At 51.4% G+C, this 22,383-nt stretch overlaps 1 protein-coding gene across 1 annotated transcript in view; it reads right to left on the reverse strand.

Moving 5' to 3' along the window:
- Tspan18 (tetraspanin 18) overlaps positions 1-22,383 on the reverse strand; it is a 137,043-nt gene that overhangs the window by 8,338 nt on the left and 106,322 nt on the right. The window contains exons 4-7 of the mRNA XM_075961483.1: positions 12,631-12,703; positions 9,778-9,972; positions 1,720-1,794; positions 726-824 (exon numbers count right to left, since the gene is read on the reverse strand). Of these exons, the coding sequence (XP_075817598.1) occupies positions 726-824; positions 1,720-1,794; positions 9,778-9,972; positions 12,631-12,693 (432 nt within the window). The 5' untranslated portion in view covers positions 12,694-12,703. The remainder of the gene's footprint in view (positions 1-725; positions 825-1,719; positions 1,795-9,777; positions 9,973-12,630; positions 12,704-22,383) is intronic.

The raw sequence follows: 22,383 nt of genomic DNA on the forward strand, positions 1-22,383 counted from the left end.
TGTGTGTGTTTGTGTAAACATGTATATATATGCATGGAGGCCAGAGGACAATCTCAGGTGCTGTCCTTTTTCTATTTTGTGTGTGACAGGGTTTCTCTGTGTAGCTTTGGCTGTCCTAGAACTCGCTCTGTAGACCAGACTGGCTTTGAACTCAGAGACCCGCCTGCCTCTGCCTCCTGAGTGTAGGGATGAAAGGCTTGTGCCCACCACCACTCAACTGCATCTTATGTTTTTTTTTGAGAGGGGAGCTTTCCCGGGACCTGGGGCTCACATTAGGCTAGACTGACTGGCCAGTAGACCCTGTCTCTCCTGTCTCCACCCATCCTCCCAGTGTTGGCACTATGAGCATACATCCTAACAGCCAGCTTTTTACATGGGTGTTGGGGATGGAACTCAGGTCCTCGTGACAGCACAGGAAGCGCTTACAGACTCAAACATCTCCAGGCTCTGTATTGATTATTAACATCAGTGACCAATGGCAATGGCTATGGCTTGAGTCAGGGGCAGTGGAGAGATTCTGTGAAGAGTCTGTACTGTGAGTGGCTAGCTGTGACAGCTTAGTGTGCTTCACACACTAAGATCAGGAGTGGGATCGGTGATTCTTGATTGATTGTTGATGTCTGGTCAGGCAGGGGAATGGGAGAGCTCTAGAGGTCGACCTCCCTGTCAACATGATGGCTTTGAATGCTCATGCATCCCAGGATGGCATGGGAAGGGACACTCACTGTGATCATGACCGAATTCCAGGTGGCAGAGAACACGTCCGTGTCATTGTTGCCCTGGTAGTGCTTGGTGAGCTCCCTGGTGAAGAACTCACGGGTGAGCTGGGGACAGAGGAGAAGGAGCTGAGTCTTCTCAGCCTGGCCTCCCAGGTCATCCTAAGTTGTTCATTTTAGGCAGGCACCCCTTCCCAAGGTTTGGGGCCTTGCTGTGTCATCACAGGCCACTGTTGTGACAAAAATGTCTGCATACGCAGGCCTCAGCTAACCCCAAGATGGAACACACTAGGACCCTTCCTCAGCTTTGCGGCTCTTCTCAGAGGATGAGCATGGGGAGGTGGGGGAGAGGAGACGATTGTCATCCCATCCTTCAGAATGAACAGGTGCCAGGTCCAACCTTCAAGAAGCCAAGGTATGGGTAAAGAGGGAGCCTTCGATTACCCATAGCTCCCAGCTATGTTTTCAATGTCTCTGTTTTCAGCAGCTTCCTCAGGCTGGCTCCTTGTCCCAGGCCATACATCTTATCCTTCCTGCCCCCCCTGTTTGGAGGTCAGGCCCTTCTACCTGTACTGCCAGGCCTTGTCCACTAGGCTCAGGATAAGGAGCTGACAGAAGTTTCTGGAATGAATGGACCATGCAGTAGGCTAATCAGAGAGGCTGGTAGCCTAGCCGGGCATACCACATGCACAGACCGAGGTTGTCTTCTCCAACCACCTGGCCATGTGCCACCCACGAACAGGCTGTCACTGGGTAGGATATAAATTCTAGAACCAGGCTGGAGAGGGGACCCACAGGCACCCCTGGGTGAGGACTTCTGGAAATATTTCTACAGGAGGAGACTTCATTGGGCTGGGGTGCTCTGGCCCTCCTCGGGGTGAAGTCCACATTTAGGCTTGTGGCACTGGACGTGAGACAGCTAGCTCTAAGAGGCTCTTTGAGGAGGCCCCCAGATCTCAGTGGGCAGTGAGGGTAGCAGGATGGAAAGCCGAGCGGTACATACGTGTTCCCTGAAGATGAAGGCCAGGATGGCTGCGGAGAGCTCTACCAGGAAGATGACCAGGATAAAGATGAAAAACTGCAGAGAGAGGGCAGTCATGAGGCCCACGTGGGCACCGTCCTCCACACCCCCTGTGATCGATGGAGCGCACTCATCTTGTAAGACAGACCATCGCCGCCATAAATCACTGTTTTCATAACAAACACACCAAGGATCTACCCTCGGAGCCGCAGAGTTGCAATAAAACGTATGAGCAATGCAGACAAATAAATCTGTCTTCCCAGTACATGGTCACCTAGAGAGGCTGCTTTGTGTCGTGTGTAACTGGGGGCCCTGGGAGGAGGAGGCTGCGGCTGCTGCTGGAATCTGCTTGGACTTCCTTTAGAGACATCTCACTTTATCAATTATCCAAGCTGTGGGATTCTAAATTCTTGGGGATCCCAGGCTGGGTTTCCCACCCTGTCAACCTCAAGGCCACTTTTTTCCTGCCCCTGTGCCTCTGGTTGCCATGGAAATAGTGAGGCCATGCTGTCTTCAGTGGAAGTAGGGAAACCATATTATCTTCAGCTGAAACAGAGGTGTGAGATTGTCAGGAAGGTAGTGGGACTCCCAGAAAGTCCAGGGTAGGGAAGTTTGATGTTCAACACAGAGACATGTCTGCTCCACTCACTAAATTCCTATGTTCCACAGATTAACCAGGATGCTCTGGTGTGGGGCCCTCCCATGCTGGGTGGTCCCTTGTGGCAAAGTTAAGCTCCAGCCTCACTCCTGAGAGGCCTTCCTGACCTCTCCCAGCAGGTCGTCTCTCATCATATCATCAACAGAGACACCCCGCCCAGCGCCCAGCAGATTCCTGCTGTAGGACTTAGCCGCTCACTGCAGGCTGCCTTCCTCCAACATCTGAGAGGCCTCACAAATGGACAGACTGTCATGACGATTCTGTGATGTGCTGTGTGTCTCAGGCCCTGGCCTCACCAACACTGTTTTGGACTTGGCTCAGAAAATATTGCAGTACAAACTCTATGCCACCAGCAGAGGATCCACAGTGAGCAGGCACACACAGGGGCTGGTCCCATCCTCCTGGCCACACTCAGCCTATACTGGTTGTACTGAACCAGGAGATGGTGTATTGGATTTAGCCCGAGGAAATCTCAACATGGGGCTGGTAATGAGGATCGATGATGTAATGGAGTGAAGATGTCCCCATGCCGTGGAAGTGTCCCCAGGTTACTTGGATGAGCTATAGAACCTGCCTCTTGCTCAGAACTCAGCCACTTAGCCATGACTTCCCGGATGCCCTGGGCCACAGTGAATGGCTCATAGGGGGTTTCTCTCATATGTTCTTCCTCATCAGAAACTCTGTCACTTTATCCTCATCCTGGGAGACCTCAGTCATGTTCCCACTGTGGCTTTTCTGCCTTAACACAGCTTCCCCACAGAGGTCCCAAACTGTTTTGCATGGGTCACTTTGGGAAGAATGAAGGACGGCTGTAAGACACAGAAAGACCCATAGACCTGTCAAATGGTCTGTCAATGACATGTCTGAAGAGAGAAGGCCTATCTTAGATGGCCTTGGGATATATGACCACTGTCTTCCCCATGACTCTTCTCTATTGCTTCCCCTTGTCCATAGAAGAGGAAGCTGAGGCTGGGGAGTTGATGACTGGCCCAAAGGTGTGAAGACTGAAAAGCCTCAGACCAACCCTCTCCCACTTGGGGCTTTTTGCTGCACAGCGAAATATCAAAGCTCAAGCTCACCAACGTCTTTGATCTGTCTCCTCCTTGTGCCTCCTTCCCAAAGCTTCCATCGAGTGCCTGTGCTGAGATAATGTTGGCATGGACAGGCCAACCAACGCACACAAGGCAGACGCAGGCTCACTCTGGGCTGGGCTGGCATGGACAGGCCAACCAACATACACAAGGCAGACATAGGCTCACCCTGGGCTGGGCTGCTCAAGCCTCAGGAAAGAGGCCAAGAATGAATGGGGCAAATCTTGGTCTGGGAAAGGGGAGGAGCAGCAGAGGCAGGGAGGCTGGGAGCTCCCACTCACAGATCTGCCCTGCACAGGGTGTGAATTTCTAGTGGAAAGTTCAGGTTGCAACACCTACACCAGAGGTGGTGCTATTTCCAGCCCCCTGGGCTCCTCCAGCCGGGTTACTCCCTCCCACTCCCGCAGCTTCTCACTGCTTGGGACTTTCCCCAGGGAGCCTAGGATGTGGGAGGTCCTTCTGTACATGTGTTGCTTTTATTGGTTAATGAATAAAGTTTCATCCAATGACTTAGCAGAGTACAGCCAAGTAGGAAAATCGAACAGAGATAAAGAGAGAGAGTAGGCCAAGTCAAAGAGACACAGTAGCTGTCAAAGAAGACAGACATGGAAACTTTACCAGTATAACAGAGAATAATAGAAATGGGTTAATTTAAGATATAAGAGCTAGCTGGAAATACACATGAGACATTGGCCAAACACTGTTATAATTAATATAGTTTCTGTATGATTATCTGGGTCAGGGCAGCCAGGAAATGACAGAGCAGTCTCTGTTTACAGGGCTAGGATACCCTCCCAGGGAACACCCGCCCTTTGATCCCCACCTCTGTTAAGCCTGGGTGCTCTTCCCCATGATGAATGTCCTGGTTCTCCTTCCTAATAAACAGTCACCAAGTTCCACACAGTACAGCTAAGGTAATTGCTAAATACACTCACTCTCCTCCCCTTCCTTCTCTTTCCCCTCCCCACCCTCGTTAAAATTAGAATCTTTAGGTAAGTTGGACATAGGGCTTCTTGTGACATTCAGAGGAGACACAGGAAATGGCCAGAAGACCCTTAATAGAGGCATGGCAAGAGCTAGTGTTGGGGACACTCACCCACATGTGTGCTGCCATTGTTAGCTAGGTTGGTCATTAGGTGACTAGTCACAGGGCCAACTGTCCTTAGACTTGGGGTTCTTAGCAGAACCAGGCAGGTTTGCTCCATATCTAGGCCTCATTGCTGCAGACCTTGGGATCAGGGTCCCGGAATGGCTAAAGCCATGTTTTTTTTTTCCTGTTCAGACAACCAGGCTAAGGATGAGTTTAAAGCCTCCAGGGAGCCCCAAGAGGCCACCAGGGTCTGAATCAGTGGCCCTCTTCTACAGCAGCAACCACACCGCCAGCTTTAGTTGGGAAAGACACTGCTTGGAACCTTCCAGAAAGCCTTGCAGTAGGGACTGTAGCTCAGGAGACAGATGCTTGCCTAGCATATTCAGTCTTGGACTGGGTCCCTAGCATTGCATGAACTGGGCCTGGGGGCACACATGTAATTCTGGCACTTGGTGGGGGGTAGGAGGTTCAGAAGCTCAACATCATTATCCTCATTCCCATAGCAGCCTGGGCTTACATAAGGCCCTGCTTAGAAGCACAGAAAAGCTTCTTAAAGTATCAATGCATGCCCCCTGTACATGTGTTTGTATACAACTCACATACTACTACATAACCCACCAAATACACAACCCAGGTACACACACCATATACACATGGTGAAACATAAATGCACACATAATATGTACACATGCACCTGTAACAAACTATACAGGGTACCACATACCATACATGTACACCCAGCACACATTCATGTGTACTCACACATACATGCACATACTTAGAACATACACACATTGATGTGGGATTCCCCTCTATATGCTATGAATATGTTTTATTGCCAGTGGTTATTAAAGAAGTTGTTTTGGCCAATGGCTTAATAGAGTAAAGCCAGGTGGGAAATCTGAACAGAAATATATGGAGAGAAGGTGGAATCAGAGAGATGCCATGTAGCTGCCAAAGGAGACAGATGCCCTGGAAACCTTACTGGTAAACCATGAGTCTCATGTTAAAATATAAAATAATAGAAATGGGTTAATTTAAGATGTAAGAGCTAGCTAGAAATACGCTTAAGCTATTGGACATACAGTATTGCAATTTATATGGTTTCTGTGTGATTATCTCGGGATTGGGCAACCAGGAAATGAATGAGCAGTCTCCACCTACACACATGCCCACAGCTCTAGTGTAGCCCTATTGTGTATGATTTTGGCCTGTAAAGGTCTATTTTGGGTTGGGACCTGAATAGCCCTGGTTTGGATGGCAGCAGTTTGAGTATTCTGCTCTGCCTCTGGTCCACACTGACTTTAGGCTTTTGTGAACTGGACCTGGGAGCGGGGTGAGCAGGAAACAGAGGTGGAGTGGTAGTGTGGGAAAGAAAATGAGCAGGAAGAGGAACTGAGCGATGGCTGAAGCTGAGAGGGGAGTGGAGGGGTCCATGTGGAGACAGGACCAGCGAGGACCTGGCTGGGACAGCTCTTAGCTGTCCTAAGAGGACTAGGCTGATTCAGCCTGTCCCAGCTCTCAACCTTCTCCACAACTTGATGGAAAACAAATGCCCCATTCTCCTCTCCAGCTGGCAGGGAGCAGGCTGGCAGGGTGCAGGGCACACTTAGCTGAGGCTGGCAAAGCAGCAGCTCCCAGACTGCTCTCAGTCAAGAGCACAGGCTGCCTTCCGGGCTTGGCTGCAGGGATGGACCCATTAACAGAGATGCGTCCCTGGGGGCCAAAGTGAGCTTTCTGCATCTTTTTTCTTTCCCCTCTCTTTCTTTTTTTGAGACAGAATCTAATACTGTAGCCCTGTCTGGCCTTGATCTCACAACAGTTCTGCACTAGCCTCCTTTATGCTGGGATTACAGGTGGATAGCACCATGCAGGGTTCACAAACCCTCTTCTTATGTGTGCCTGTTTGTATATGTATTTCAATTAGCATACAAAGTAGCGAGTTTCTTTATGGCATTTTCATACCTCGTTAGCTTTGGTTGCTCCTTCTATGCACTCCCCCATCTCCCCATCTCCTCACCCCTTCCTTCTTAGCACACCTAATTCACCTTTCTTATTATATATATTCTGGTATCTTCCCATTCCCTCTCTTAAAGCCTCTGTTTTTCCTCTCTTGGGCCCCTTGCTAGTTTTCTGGCCTCTACGAAGTACTTATTCCCACATAAATAAATACACATAAATAAAAATTAGAAGTTTGGATCTGCATGAGAAAGAACATGAGCTATTTGTCTTTCTGTGCTTGAGTTACCTTACTTTAATGCAGAATTTTCCAGCTCCACCCATTTTGCCTGCAAATTTAATAAATTTCATTTTTCTTTATGGCTGAATAAAATTCCATTGTGCCTATGCATCCCATTTTCATTATCCACTCATCCATTTCCTGGCTATTGTGAACAGAGCAGCAGTGAACATGGATGAGCAAGCCTCTCTGTGGTAGGGCTGTGGGACCCTCTGGGCACCTGCCTGGGAGCAGCACAAACGGGTCCTCACACACTGAGACCAGGTCCCCAGCTAGAGCTGCTGCACTCAGGAGCTGACTGATGCGGAAGGGACATTCCATTAGGGGGTACCTGCAGGTCTCTTTGTCTCTCCCAGTAAAGCTGGCCAGTGTTCTGCTCTGAGAACTAAAAGGAACTACAGCTCCCCTGCCGCTCATGTCACAGGCCATTGCACTTCCTCCGTGGGAGGTGGCACACACAGCTATGGTAGGAATGAGCCACGCGGGGGTGTGTAAATCTGGGAGGAGCCCCTGGCCAGATGTCTTCCTCTAGCGTGCCTGCTGCTGCTGTCTGTAGCAAAGACAGTTTCACTACTATCAAGGCAGAGCCTTTGATCTCTGCACACTGTCCATACTCAGGGAATCCCCCTGGGGGTCTAAAATGAGTGGTATGTCCTCCAGGAGAGAGGCATTGACCAGTGTTTCCGGCCCCAGCTCCTGAGCCTGCTGTTTGCCCTGGGCCTCAGTCCATAGTGTGTTAAGTACCCTCCACAGGTCCCTACAAGGAAGTCCTTCAGCCCACCAACCAAGAAGGCCCTATCACTGAATTGCCTGCCATCTATGTATACACAAAGAGTATTTGCAGGTTTGAGGTACATAATCAGCCCTAAGCAGGAGCCCTGCAGCAGGGCTGGGCTCAACATCGAAGTTCTCTTGGCCCCAGGCCCACAGAAGCTCCCGGGAGAGAAAGCCACCCATCAAGGACAGCGAGTCCACCTCTCCAGAGCCCAGGAGAATCCAGAGAAAGACCTTCTGCTGCTGCTTGGTCTAGAGAGCTTCAGTCTCCAGCAAAGCTGGGCGGTCCCTTGACAGTCAAAACCACTGTGCTGAGAGGCTGAAAAACCAGATGGAGCACAGATCAGGGTGCACACCGACAACCAGGTTTGCCTCCTGCCTAGAACATCCTCAGTGGCTAGGTCACCTCTCACAGTTTGGGCATGAGGGAGGGGACAGCTACTGCAGGTCCCTGACCCGTTTCTAACATCAAGGGAGCTGCAAGGGTACCCCAAAGCAGGAGTAGAAGACTGTGATGGTTAACATGGATTGTCAACTTGGCAGGATCTAGAGTTTCCGAGGAGACAAGCCCCTGCTTTTGCCTGGGAGGAAGTTAAGCGCAGAGGGAAGATGTGCCCTAGACTTGAGCATCACCTCTCCGTGGGCTGAGATCTCAGGATGAATTAAAAGGAGAAAGTGAGCCGAGCACCAGTGCGCCTCTCTCTGCTTCCTGACTGCAGAGACAATGTGACCCAGCTGCCTCAAGCTTCCGCCACAGTGCCTTCTCCCCTTGATAGATTGCACCTCTGAACTGAGCCAGAAGAAACCATTCCTTCCCGAAGTTGCTTTTGCCAGGCAATTTGTCATAGTTATGAGAAAAGTAACAAACACGAAGAGCTAACAAGCAGCTTCGGAGAGCTGCAGGGCACGTGATCTGTCCAACAGCCAGCGTGGCTTCGTTACTGAGGGTGCACAGATGGGGCTTTGGAGGAAGGAGACTATCACAGCCAACAGCAGTGGACTGGACCTGGAGAAGCCTGACTGTTTAAACTCGAGAAGCCAAGGCCTCTCTAAGAACTGGGAGCAGAGGCCCCATGCAGACAGCAGGCTTAGGAGTTGGAACAGCAAAGCTCAGAGTCTGCCTTGCTCCTGGAGGTCAGTCCACTAAGCTCAGAATCGGGACGACACGGCCAAGTGTGCAGTGGCCAAGGGCACTGGTTTGACTTCCTGAGGGGAGGTAGGGGAGTCAGGGCATCACTGGATCTGTGTTTTGGGATGGCAAGGAGTTAGCCTGGGGAGAGGAGAAAGGCTGGCTTAAGAAGCAGCTAAGAATCTTCAGACACTAGCGTTCCACCAAACTGCAGTCCTTAAACTGCTCTGTCACTGCTGAGCCATGAATGAACCAGAACAGCCGTGATCCTCTCAACTGGTCACAAAGTTAAAATGTAAACTGATGATAGATACAGATACCAACCCTTTCCTGGCCCCCAGCTAAGAGGTATCTGCGACAGTAGAGTTAGTTATCCCCTATCATTAACAGCCATCTTGGGTCAGGGGCTACTCGGAACAGACTTACCAGACCCAAAGTTAAACAAACAGAAAGTGGTTAGTTTTCCATGGTCTAGGGAAGTGGAGAGCAGTTTCATGTCAAAAGCTCAGGTATCATCCTGGGCAGAACTCGGTTTTCACGCCCACCTCCCTGGACCACTATTTGAGGAACCAGGTTCTTCATTCTCTCACACCGCCAAAGTGTGTCCTTCTACTTCCGCCAAATTCAAAGCTCTCTCAACCTTTCTTCTAGTCTCTGTTTCATGTTTCTGGAAAGGGACTCTGGGACGGTGTCCAGACCTTAGACCTTACCCAAGGGTGAGACGACACTCTCACACTCCAGCAACAGCCTCAGCATCAACCTTCTGCAGTGCTATGGGTAAGTAACTGGACATCTCAGGGCTTCCAGACCTCTGACCACAATCAGTGGGCTGGGGATTGAACCCAGAGCCTCGTGGCCTCGTGGGTGGATACTGGTTCTCTAGATCCCAAATCTAGAGAACATCCCCAGATCCCAGGACCCACTGGCCTTAATGCTGACAGTCATAGAGGTGGGGAGAACTTTCTATTTTCTGAAACCCGGTTGGGCTTGGGAGTCAGCAGCCTCTGTCCCTCCCACAGTAGCCACAGGTAGAGTGTAGGTGAGGGACGGGTCACTCACAAACAGCAGCAGACACCTGTTCTCTCGGACAGCACCGCAGCAGCCCAGGAAGCCCAGAAGAAACAGCAGGCCTCCCATGGCCAGGACGATGTAGGCACCCGTCGTCAGTAGGGGGTTGGTAGCCACAATCTCCCGGAAGCCAGTCGGATCCACGAGGACCCAGATGCCTACGCCCAGCAGGCAGGCTCCTCCCAGCTGTCCACAGGCAGGCACGGAGAAAAGAGGGCAGACAGTGCAGTTAGATGTTTCTTCCACACCCTTCCCTCAGTAAGGCCTGGGTCTGAAGTGCTGCGGCCTGCAGTGTTGGGTAGGATCCCAACATGCTGAGCCCAGATCTCCACAGCCCACAGTCTCTGTGGGACTCAAAGTGGCCTGTGGCTCCTTGGCCTTCCGTGTAGCTCATATCCTCTATTTCTGACCTGTGTGGCACCTCAGGCTGTGAAGAACTGTGCCACACAAGGTTTATTTGTGACTTTCACGTGCTTCTTAAATGTCACAGCTTCAAGTTTATGATGTTTCCACACTGTGGCCCAGGGGAGGTCAATGACTTGCAAAAGGTTACCTCTCAAGTTCATGGCAGAGTCAAGACTGCAGCTTAGATCTCCCTGACACAGAACAAACCTCCACGGACAAGCTGTGAGGGTGACGCTCACAGTGAGGGTGGCTCACAGTGGCCACACTAGTTGCTCAATCAACTCCCCCCCTTTTCTTGGAGACAGGGTTTCTCTGTGTGTATGCAGCCTTTGTTGTACTGGAACTCACTCTACAGGCCAGGCTGGTCTCAAACTCATAGAGACTCACCTGCCTCTGTTTCCAAGTGCTGGGATTAAAGGCATGTGCCACCACGGCCCAGCTGCACTCCCAAAGCCTCTCACTGATGTCTTTGCATGGCCCATCTCTCTCCATGCCTTGCTCGTCTTGGGAGAGAAGCCACTTAAGCTGGAGCAGGGCTGCTGTTTATTAGCTGTGTGACTTCAAGTAAGTGGCCGACTCTTTCTGAGTCTCAGCACCCTCATGGTTAACCAGCGCTTGAATTCCCACCTCCCACAGCAGCCCCATAAGCAGACACAGCGGACTCCAGTGGGCAGGGCATTCCATTTCTCTCGAGAAAGGATAGCACAGAAGTGGGGCTGCTGTGTGTGGAACTCGTTTGCACTGATTCTGAGGTCTAGCGGGGCCCGATGTTCCTGGTGGCACAGGTAGGTAGCTGGGATCACTGCTGGCCCTGGCTGACTCAGCAGGTCTAGAAGCCGTGGGCAGAGCAGAAAAGCCGGGTGAAGGCCATTGACAGGTGCATCAGGTGGGGTGGGTGGAGAGACTGGAGGAGCAGAGGGCAGGCTGGAAGAGAGGCCAGCACTGATTGTTGCACCCTAACTTTTGCCTCAGTTTCCCCACAAATCCTCCAGTAAGTTCTGCTCCTCATCACTGTGGGTTGCTTTGGAGCTATATGGTCATCTGATGAGAGTTAATTAGGAGGGTTCAGGCACGGGAAAAATGGGCTGGGGTCCCCAGGTAGGAGAATGCCATTTGCTCTGTAGGCTGCCTAGCTCCAAAGTCCAGGAAGCGGGTTCCAGGGAAACACAAAAAGATGTGAAATTGGACAAGCATAAGTGCAGATGCCTGCCACAGCCACCAGCCATGGTGCCTGAACTAGTGGGCCAGGGCTGGTCAGGGAAGCCCATGGAGGCCCAAGAAGAGTGTGCGTGTTTGTGTGTGTGGTGTGTGTGTGTGTGTGTGTTTCTGCTATTGGAAGAAGCCGAGTAGGGAATTTGGTGGGCTGCTAGCATGGACAAGGTTTCCTGATGCCAGCACCTCTGCCCCTTCATAACCAGGCTATGGTGTGGAGGATATGGACAAACTTGCTCTGTACTAGCTATGTTCTAGTCACCTTGTTGTCTATCTTGATAAATTTTCAAAAAGCCTGTTTGGGTAAGTCATTAAGAGATGAAGACACAGACAGGCAGTGGTGGTGCATGCCTTTAATCCCAGCTCTCAGAAGGCAGAGGATCTCTGAGTTTAAACCCAGCCTGGTCCAGCACAGTCAGGGCTACACTGTCTTGATTTTTTTTTTTTTTTGTCTTTTGTTTTTCAAGACAGGGTTTATCAGTAGCCATGGGGCCAACTCTAGAACTCCATTTGTAGACCAGGCTGGACTTGAACTCACAGAGACCGGCCTGCCTCTACCTCCTGAATGCTCGGATTAAAGGCATGCACCATCACTGCTGGTTGAAACCCTGTCTTGAAAAAAAAAAAGAACAATCAAACAAAGAGAGATGAAGACGTTGAGGTTCAGAGTGATGAAGCGTGCTTCCAGTTCCAGAGCTTCGGTGTCAAGGCAGGCTCCCCTGAGAGGCTCCCACAAGGCTGGCCTGAACAGCTCTGAGGTCAGTGCTTGATTGTGTGTGTGTGGGGGGGGGGGGGTAAGCAGGTGCACATACATATGTGTGCATGTGTGTGCATGTGCAGGCCACCTGTCAATCCCAGGTGCTGTTCCCCAGGAGCCATCCACACTGCTTTGACAGTGTTAGCTTAGGCAAAGCCCCTGGCTTTTTATGTGGGTTCTAGGCCCTAAACGTGGGTTGTAAATGAGCCCTCTCCCTGGTCCCTCTAGCCTATCCTTGGCCAGAGGCTGTCCATTTCAGGGCCTGACTGAAATGTCTGCTGTGAAGGGAGTAGCGGTTGGGACTCAGGATTAGCGCAGTCAGTGCCAGGCCTCCCAGGAAGCCTACTGGTCAGACTCATCTACCTCTGGGTAATCAACTTCCTGTGGACATTTTAGGGGGGAGGTTAGGCTTGTCACCAGCAGAGACCAGAGACCTAGGGGACACCCAGTGGAGACCCAGGGTCACTTACAAATATGAAGAAATTGAAAACAAACATCAGATACTTCATGCAGCTCAGACAGTCGCCTTCCATGGTGTTCCACCTAGAAAACACAAGGCCAAGCAATTCTTCAGCTGGAGACACTCAGACAGATTCCTCCATCTGGAGCCCGGCCCAGCCTCGGCCAGGAGACCCAGTAACAATTCCGCTTTCAAGGGCAAAGATTTGCTTCTTGTTGGGTCAGCACTGGGCAAGGACAGCTGGAGCTTCAATCTGGAGCCTTAGCTCTCATTCTCTAGTACCCTGTCTCTTGTCTGTCACGGTCCTCTGAAGTGCGTGCCACACACCACACTTCACACAGACACATTGTATACTCCATATACTTCACACACACACACACACACACACACACACACACACACACACACACACACACGAGGTGACAAGGAAGAGACTGTCCATGGAGTGTAAGGCCCTCTGTGGTAGTTCTCACTCCACTGAGCCCACAGGATATGGGGAGCAGTTGTAATGAAGACTGGGAGGACAGACCAAACCTACCACCTTCAGGGTTGGCCAAATCACACAGTCTCCATGGGGTTTTGCTTTAGTGTCTTGACCTCAAATGGCCCTGAAATGCTAGGCCCTGGAGACTTGCAGAGACAGAGGATTTAAAAACTGAACCCGTGCAGGGTCTCCCCCCCCATACCTATCTGATATATCCATCCATTCATCTCCTCTCTCTTGCACAGACAACCCCCGAACACTTGGGGCCTGCCTCAGCAACCCCGGATGGGGAAAGGGGGCACTTAAAAGGATAGGGGTTTCCACAGCAGTTCTCTAACTGGGCCCCTGAGGCCAGGAAACCCTAGTTATTTTCAGTATTCTCCATCCTAGCCCCACTACCCCACCCCTGATCCCAGGACCCAGCCCTTCATCTCCAGCAGGCTTAGGGGCCAGTCTTGGATTGGGAGCAGACACGTCCCCTTGAGAGGAAACCTGTTTACAGATTGCACAGGAGAATGACGGATGTTTGATAAAGGCAGGCATTACGTAGATTAAGCCCTTCAATCCTGGCTGGGAAGCATGGAAACAGGGCCAGCGTCCAGGGCCAACCTGACCTGCTGTGAACCCGACTTCTTCACTGGGGGTGTAGGACAGGGGAAGTGCAGTGGAGAGCAGGCTGGGAGCCACCTCCTCATGCCCTTCCACAAGACTACCTAGGGATATAGGAGCAGCAGCCTGGACCTGCTGCCCAGAGACCCCTCTCCCAAGCCTCTGAGAGCCCTATGCTTACAGCTGCATGAAATGTAACTGCTTCAAGTAGAATAAAAGCTTGGAGCTTTGAGGGTACTTATGTCTGACACCAAGTGCTGACTTAGGATTGGCCTGATACCTTACGTCACTAACACATCACTGAAAGTTATCATTCTTCCCGAAGAGTTGAGAAGTATTAATGTGGCCAATGACATGTAGCCAGCCAGTGATGGACCCCGGCTGGGGCAGCCCAGCACCCTATGGGTACCACCTGCTGTAGGTGCTGTGTGGTTATTCAGGAGTACACATGGACCTCAGTAAGACATGTTTCCCCAAGAGCCATGACCAATGTGTTCACTGAGATGCTTCCAGTGACCAGGATGGACCAGCACAGTGGTGTCAGTTAACTCAACTTCATCAATGAGTGAGTGAATCGTGGTGGGAAAGTGAAATAAAAGATAAAATGGCAGAGTCAGAAGTCAGAAACAGAGACCCATATGCAAAAGGGAAATGAAGGGGACAGGTGATAGAGAATGGTCAATAAAAGGATACACAGATTGGACAGAGTCAGAGTGGGGGGCAATGTCAGGGGGCAGAAGTGTCACCAGGACAGCTCTTCAGAGGCCAGCAGGATAAACTCTCCTAGTCAGAGCGTCTTAGGTGTGCCTCGCATCAGCCCAGCTTGCCCTAGAAGACAGAGCTTACTGTCACACGATATTGGGCACTGATATTGAGTGCAGAGATCCTGATGTGAACACAGGCAATGACTTGCTAATTGGCTCATGGCACTAATGAAAAGCTGTCAGGATGTGGGGGTTTGCCAGCTGGGGAAGGTGGCACTGGGTATCTCCTGCCTACACAGCAGTCCCCCTACCCTGCTGGCTGCACGGGAGCCATGTCTTCATGTCGTTTCTTCCATGGTCTTTATTAGTGCAGCCCTGAGGTGACAGGCTTGGGTCACCATTCATCTGATGCCACATGGGCATCTGTTACACCTCTGCCGAGGGCCATGCCACCAAGTCCTTCCCAGCAACCACAAGCTACCTCAGGGAGAAGTTTGATGTAGCGAGCCTTTTTTTGGTTCTGCATGAAAATTTGCTAGAATTTTCCCCTAGAGAATCAGCTCCCAGCAGTACAAAGGAAGTTGGGCTTACTCTGTGGAAGCTTGTGCTGGTCACATGTGTGGGAAGTTCTGCAGCCTAGACCTGCTTTAGGCTGTGTTAGAGAACAGACCCAGGAGAAGGTCTACTGGCAGAGTTTGGGTTGAGGATCTTTCTCAGGGGAGATGAGAGGATTTTAAGGTCTCAAAACACTTGTTCTCATGCTCTCCCTCAAGTGAAACCCACTTGCGGACAGTGACAGATTCTCCTTCCTACTGTCCCTTCTTTTACTAATCTGCTGATTAACTGATTCATCTGTCTATCCATCTGTCCATCCATCAACCTACCTACCCACCCATCCATCCATCTATTCATACATACATACATTCACACATATATCCATCCACATACCTACCCACCCATCCACCTACCCATTCATCTATCCATCCATCTACCTATCTACCCACCCCATTCATTTACTCACCCACCCATCCATCCACTTACCCATCCATCCATCCACCTACCAATTCACTCATATTTTCATCTACTTAGCCATTCAGGTATCTATTTACCCATCCATTTGTCCATCCATTCATCCACCTACCCATCTATCTATCCAACCACTCATCTACTCAACTTCCATTCATTTATATACTCCGTCTGTCCATCCATCCATCCATCCATCCATCCACCCATCCATCCATCCATCCATCCATCCATCCATCCATCCATCCATCCATCCCTTTGTTTGCCATCCTACCTGGTCTGTCTGGTGAGGATTCCCCCAAAACTGGCCCTGGCAGGAGGGAAGGGTCCATGTATTATGCCTTAGCAGGACTCAGTAAAAAAAAAGGGAAAGAACTCTTGGAAGGGTAGAGGACAGGACATCCAGGTCTGACAAGACCAAGATCTTCATACAGGGATAGTTCACTGGTCAAGATGAATCCACCTGATTTGTCACAGCTCTAGGGTCATTCAAGAGGTGTGGTTCTGCAGCGAATCCATGCTTAGTCATGGGACTTGGGGGAGCAGGGCTGGGTCATGGTTTCCCAAGCCCTCTTCCCCCCCCCCCGATTCCAGCCCTGGTCCAGCACCATCACACTCGTCTATCATCCCAGGCCGTGGTCTTAATTCTGTCACGCATCAGTTTCCTCTGAATACAGCTGCTGGGCAGGGGGAATATGGGTTGTCTAGGAGGACTGGGTGGCCAGCACTTATCTCCTCACCAAGGAGCACGCTGTCATCTGGCACACAGGGCTTCCAATCTTTGAGGCTGAAACCCTCTGCTGCCTCACTCCCTTTCCTCTCTGTCCTTCTGGAGAGCCTGTCCCATAGTTCGGCCCCCGTCTGCCTGGAAAATATGGCTCCATTCAGTTTATCACTGCTGCATCAGAGCCTGGGACAGCCCCACCTTATCAAGTCACTTGAGACCTGGAATAGTCACTCTGAGAACTGCAATGATCCACTTTGAAACCAAAGGTGGATGAAAGACTCAACAGTGCCAGAGTAGAGGGAAGACTTCGGAGGCGGAGGTACTGTGGTTCTCAGGGTTAGCACACATCCAGAGTAAACAGATGTCTGACCAGAATCCCTGGTGTGGGGAGGACCGTGGATGGAGTACACAGTTGGCATGGGTACAAATGGCTTTGCCCTAAGTGGCCCCATATTCAAATTAATTGCTCCAATACTGTGTCAATTAATAGTAACTATAAGATAACACATTTACCAAGCATCCGGCTCTGCTCAGCCTTCTCCTGTGTTCTCTTATTAAACATTTACCTAGGTTGTGGGTCCCAGCATCCACTCTTACAGGTGAGGAAACGGAGGCTCAGAGATGATAACCAAGTTGCCTGAGTTTGCTGAACTACTTTGTGAGGTATGTCTGATCCAGACACAGATCATTGAAATGAAACCAGAGTTCCTGGCAAAATAGTGTCCATGGGACATGGAGGCAGATACAGCCCTGAGAGAGGAGGAGCCACACCTTCATCCCCAACATCCCTGGCCTGAGCTACGCAGCCAAGCATAAAGCCTGGGAAAGATGCGCAGCTCCTCCCCTGAGCCAGCTGGAAGCTGTAGGAGAAGGACCCAGCCCTGCCATCCCCTGACAGATGGGAGCCCCTAGGCCAGAGAGGGTAGAGACGGGGGCTGCGGTAATGCAATGCCCCGGGGCTTTCCTCAGCAGGCTCCCGCCTGGGCCAGACAGCTTTATTAATCTTGTCCCCTCATGACCCCAGATGGCAGCTTGGCTCGTCTGCTGGGATACGGGGCTGGGAGAGGTGCTCTGAGTAAGAATAACTGGGTTCCTAAATCACCCCCTTTGCCTTTACTGCTCTCAGAGCAAGATGCGGAGACCCCATCTGAAGAAGCACACCCAGGCCATATATCCTGCATACTCCTATGCCAGCAGAGGGTGCTGTGGTGCAGGGCGGAGCCATTGCTGGGTCCCAGTGGAACCAGTGTTTGGATTCTATTTCAACGAGCTGGGGATGGTGGCGGGGGTTCTCTCCTATCTCCTCTCCTCTGGAGGAGCCTGCACTCCTCACCTGGAGCATGAAGACACTCAGCTCCAACTCCCTATCCCCTGCCCATGGTCACTGCCAGGTTGGAAGAGACCAATGAGCTGATTTAAACACCCAGCATATTCGTTTCCCTTCCCCTCTTCTCCCAGTACTCACTAGAGCCAACCCTGCCTGGGCTTGGTCCAGAGGAGGCCAGTGACTGTGTGCTCCCTCGCTGCCACCACTGTCACTCAAGCCTAGTGAAGATCAATTACCAGTCCTCAGAGAGCGGTGTTAACAGCCACATCCTCCAAGTCCCTGGCTATGCTAGGATGGACACAGAATAAAGTGCCCCAGGCCAATGTGTCTGGAGGGGGCATGGAGGTCTCCGGGGGTGGGAGGAGGGACAGGGAAGGGACTGACTTTTTTAATGGAAGCTGATGAAGATGCCAGAGCCTGAAAGCTCATTTGATCCTCCAGAAAGCTCAGCAGAGTGCATGATCTTGTCACTCTCCCAGGCTGGATGAAGCCAAGAAGCTTGCCAAGTGGCTAGAAGGTCCCAAACCCTGGGGGGAAAATGACCCACGGCTGAGTGGGGCACTTCAGTCCACACTAACAAGCAAAGCACTTGTGAATGCAGCACCAGGTTTGGCCACCAAGTTCTGGCTCCGGGGTGGGAAGGGCTTGCTTGCTCACTGGCTGTGCCTCTGGGCCTCTTCCCAAGACAGACGGGCTGGGCTCGTAAACAAGCAATTGGCCCAAAATCCTGGGGAGTCTGCCCACAGCACAGGGCAGACACAATGTGGGGGGGTCGATGAAAGCCTAATTAGGCTCCATAGGGCGGTGCCTGAGGGGAGGGTTGCTATAGTGAAACTGAATTCAAAGGACAGCCTTTCCTGCTGGGTGCTCAATGAGCCATGAATGTCCAGGGCCGTGGAACAAGGCAACATCTGGGACACCAGGTTTGGGGCTCTGCCATGCCTCCCACCCCACCAGGCAACCCTTAAAGACAGCAACTCGGTAGGGACTGTCCCCAAGTTCTCATTTCACAAGGCACACATGTGTCCAGAACCCCAAGCTCCCACAGCCTGCTGCCCCACCCTCTACCCTGCATCCTCTTTGGGGTGTACTTTGCCTTGGGCTGACTCTCAGAAGCACTTGGCATACAGTCCTCGCTGAGTCTTCCATGCTGGGAGGTGGCATTCCTATGTTTCAGGTGAAGACATGGCTCACCAGCCCAAACACACTAGAGGTCAGAGTGGAAATACCGAGAGGCTAAGTCCTCCAGGGAGGTGACTCCAGGGACAGCCAGTCTGCTGAACTCCCTGTAGTCCTGACTGTGGGCTTTATGTCAGCTACGAAAGCCCTGGTCCCAGGCCTAGCTCAGCAGGCCCTCTCTGTCTCACGGGGGAGAGGGGTTGCGACCTCACCCTCATCTGCTCCCCCTTCCTACCTTTCACTCCTCAGAGCCTGGCTGGAACCCTTTGAAAGGCTTACTGATCCATCCCAAAATAAGTAGTGCTGTTGCTCGGGCAACCTGGCCCATCACACAGCCAAGACTGAAGTGTTGAATGGGTTCACGGGTATTAAGGGGGCCTGGGAACTGGGAGGGCAGGGGCACAGGTCTGAGTGGAAGGGAGGGGTAAGGGACCCCAGGAATTCCTAATGGAGCTGTCCCTAGCCCTCGCAGGAAAAGGCAAGAAGATTCCTGACCATCATTGCTGTGACTAAGTGTCTGACAGCTCAAACAGGTGGCATGGGAGAAGCCAGGCCGAGGGAGAGACAAGGAAAGCGCTGGGTGAGAGGAAGTAGGGAGGGCTGGGGGTATCTCAGAAGAATTTCCCACTTGTGGGTGGAAAAGGGAAACTTCATTTCCCTGTAAATGCTGGTGTTGTCTCATCTGATCTCCCCGTAACCCCACAAAGTAGGTTTATCATTATCCCTGACTGACGGCTGAGGAGCTGACCAGAGAAGTGGAATAACTTGCCCAACACCACATAGCTGCTAAGTGACAGATTGCAAGTCAGGCCTGTGTGGTTCCTAAGCCAGGGCTCTTCCCACCCAGCCTGCCTGTCAGGAGCCATGGTGCCAGCCAGCCACTCAAAGCAGCTAACAGGAGGCATGCTCACAGACCTCACAGGTCCCAGCCACTGAACAACAGTGATCCTATAAGATAGCCATTGCAGCTGCTTTTCTCAGATGGGGAAATGGAGGCCTGAATTAGCACTGTCTCTTCAGAGTGGACAGCTTCACTTTTGTGCCCTGATTCAGGTGGGGAAGTTCTTTCTGGTGGCTAACCAAAGTCATACCTGCTTTACACTAGTCACAGCCTAACTGCACCAATACTCTGCCCCTCCCGAAGGCCTTCATTCACGCTCTTGCTTGATTCTCACACCTCCCAGGGAGGCAAAGGTGAGTTAGCGTTTTATGGAAAGAAAGGTCCAGCGAGGTTAAGGAGTCGAACTGAAGAGACACAGCTATGCTTGGAACTGCTTGCTTTGGCCCAGGCACTTGGCCTTCAATTTTCCTGTCAATATGATGTCATCGTTCCTTCAGTCCCCCCTGTACCCTATGAACGGTCTTCCAGCTTCACCACCTGCCTCTCTATGCAATGAGTTTCATCTCCTCTTGCTCAAACTGCTGGGAAACTGTCAGACACCGGGTCTGCAGCTGACTCTCCCCAGAGGCAGCAGGTGCCTTTTTGGTGCAGAGATATCATTCTGGGTCCTTTCCTTCCCTCACCAGCTCCTCAGACCCACAGCTGATGCCGGCAGGGAGGGGGTGTCTCCAGGGCAGTTGGAATCCATTCTACTCATGTGACCCAAGGAGAGGTGGCTGAGACCTGTGCCAAGGAGGACAGACTGCAGGTATCTGACTCAAACGATGAAAGAGGCAAACCAGGGAAGAAGAGAGGAGCTGTGGCAGGGCCCCCCCAAGACCTGGGAGGGCCTTTGGGAAGATGAATCATGGACTCTGAGGCCAAGCTTAGTGGAAGGTTAGAGGAAGGAAAGCAGGGACCTCCTTTCTTTCTTCTCCATGATAAGCACCTCAGGGGGATGGTAAGACCGCTCAGTGGGAAAAGGTGCCTGCAACCTGATGACGTAAGCCTAATGACACAGATTTAGAAGTGACCACAGCACTGTTCTCTGCTAATGGCATACGCCTCGCTCCCCCATATAACAGTAATAATTAATAAAATAAATTTAAACCTTAAAACAGCAGCCCAGCTGTTCCCTGGAGTCATCAGAAAGATGTGTGGAGAGAATGCACTGGGGAGGGTGGGAAGGAGACAGACAGGGGCTTAGACATGAAGCCTTTCCAGGAAGCTGGTCACCATTCCCATGACACTCAGAGGTGCTAGGCACGGGATGATGCTGGTTCTCCTGATCAGCGCTCTAGCAGGGTCTCCTGCTTCATCTTCGCTTTTATCGAACATGCCTAGGACCCAGAAGTGGTTCCGAGTTCCAGCTTATCCAGAGTTTGGATTATTTGAGCACCACTAACCCTTGCTATCCGAACCCCAAACTTCTCAGGACCGCACAAGCTCTCCAAAAGCTTTGTGCTTCAGACGTTCAGACAGGCAAGTGTGGCTCTGAGACAGTGGCTGCCATCACTGTCACCATGTTCTTGCCTACCTGGTCTGTGCACTGACAGAGAGCTCCACCTGCCTCCTCCCATTGGCTGGTGCTGGCAGGTGGGAGGAGCTAAGGGGTTGGGTTGTAGAGAGGTGGGGCCAAAGCTCGAGGAGTGATGACTTCTCACACTGGCAAGCCATACTTGGGGCTCTGCTGCTATCTTTGGGCCATGGCCTATCAGCCCTGCGGGAGAATGCTATGGTATAGAGCTGGAGTGGAGGGAAGAGCGCCTGGCTCTAGGAGAGGCTAGCTTCAGAGAAAGACTGAGTGGGCATTGGTACTGTATCAGTGGTCTCCCAGTTTTAAGGAACAATGAGGGACTCAGCTTGGACCAGAGGGCTAGACATGAGTGTAGGAAAGGGGACAGAGGCAATAATGGTTATATCAAGAGTGAGAAGACGTGACACATATGCTTGGGGACAAATGCCAAAATGCATCTAGTAACTCACTTAATTCCCGTGACAACCCACGAAGTAGGTATACTTATGATGTCTATCTTATAGATCGGAGATGTGAAGTGATGTGTCTGGAGTAGCACAGTTCTTGGGTCAATATTTGAACCCAGACAGTCTGGTTCCATCAGGCACCTGGACTGGGACAGTATTTATGGTATCTCGAAGCTGACAGGGCAAAATTAGAGAGTCCACCTCAGACATGACGTGGTGGCAATCTGGAGGGTCTTGCCACGATCTATAAGGGAGGAGAGCATTAACTGGAGAACTGTCTTGATTACTGATGGACGTGGAAAGATCCAGTCTACCACGGGCAGTATCATTCTCCAGGCTGGGCTCTGAGCTGTGCAAGAGTGAAGAAAGCCAGCCGAGCAGGAAGCATGGGTGCACTGACTGTCCCTGCTTTGACTGTGGATGTGTTATGACCAGTTGTTTCAAGTTCTTTGCCTCTGTGAGGTCTCTGCAACGATAGACTGTTACCTGGAATTATAAGCTAAATAAAATCTTTTTTTCTTTAGTTGCTTTAGTGGGATGGTTTTATTATAGCAACCAAAATGAGACTAGAACAACGGTCAAGGGCAATAGACATCCCAGTGGGATCTTCTGCCTCTTCACCACCTTGTATGACCTCAGCTCTTCTGAGCTCAAGTGCTCCTGCTGTCCCACAGGTCATCTGAATGTTCACAGTGTCCTCCCAGGAGGAAAGTCCCCCAGAAGTGAGCTCTTATCACACTCCTTAGGAAGCATGTTCCTGGGTCACATCCTGAGGTCTCAGGTCCCCAAGGCCATCCATCCTACAGGACCATCCTACAGCAGGCCTTAGAATGGGCCTTCTGGAAAC

This window comes from Microtus pennsylvanicus, chromosome 2 (assembly GCF_037038515.1).
Source record: "Microtus pennsylvanicus isolate mMicPen1 chromosome 2, mMicPen1.hap1, whole genome shotgun sequence".
Lineage (NCBI taxonomy): Eukaryota > Metazoa > Chordata > Mammalia > Rodentia > Cricetidae > Microtus > Microtus pennsylvanicus.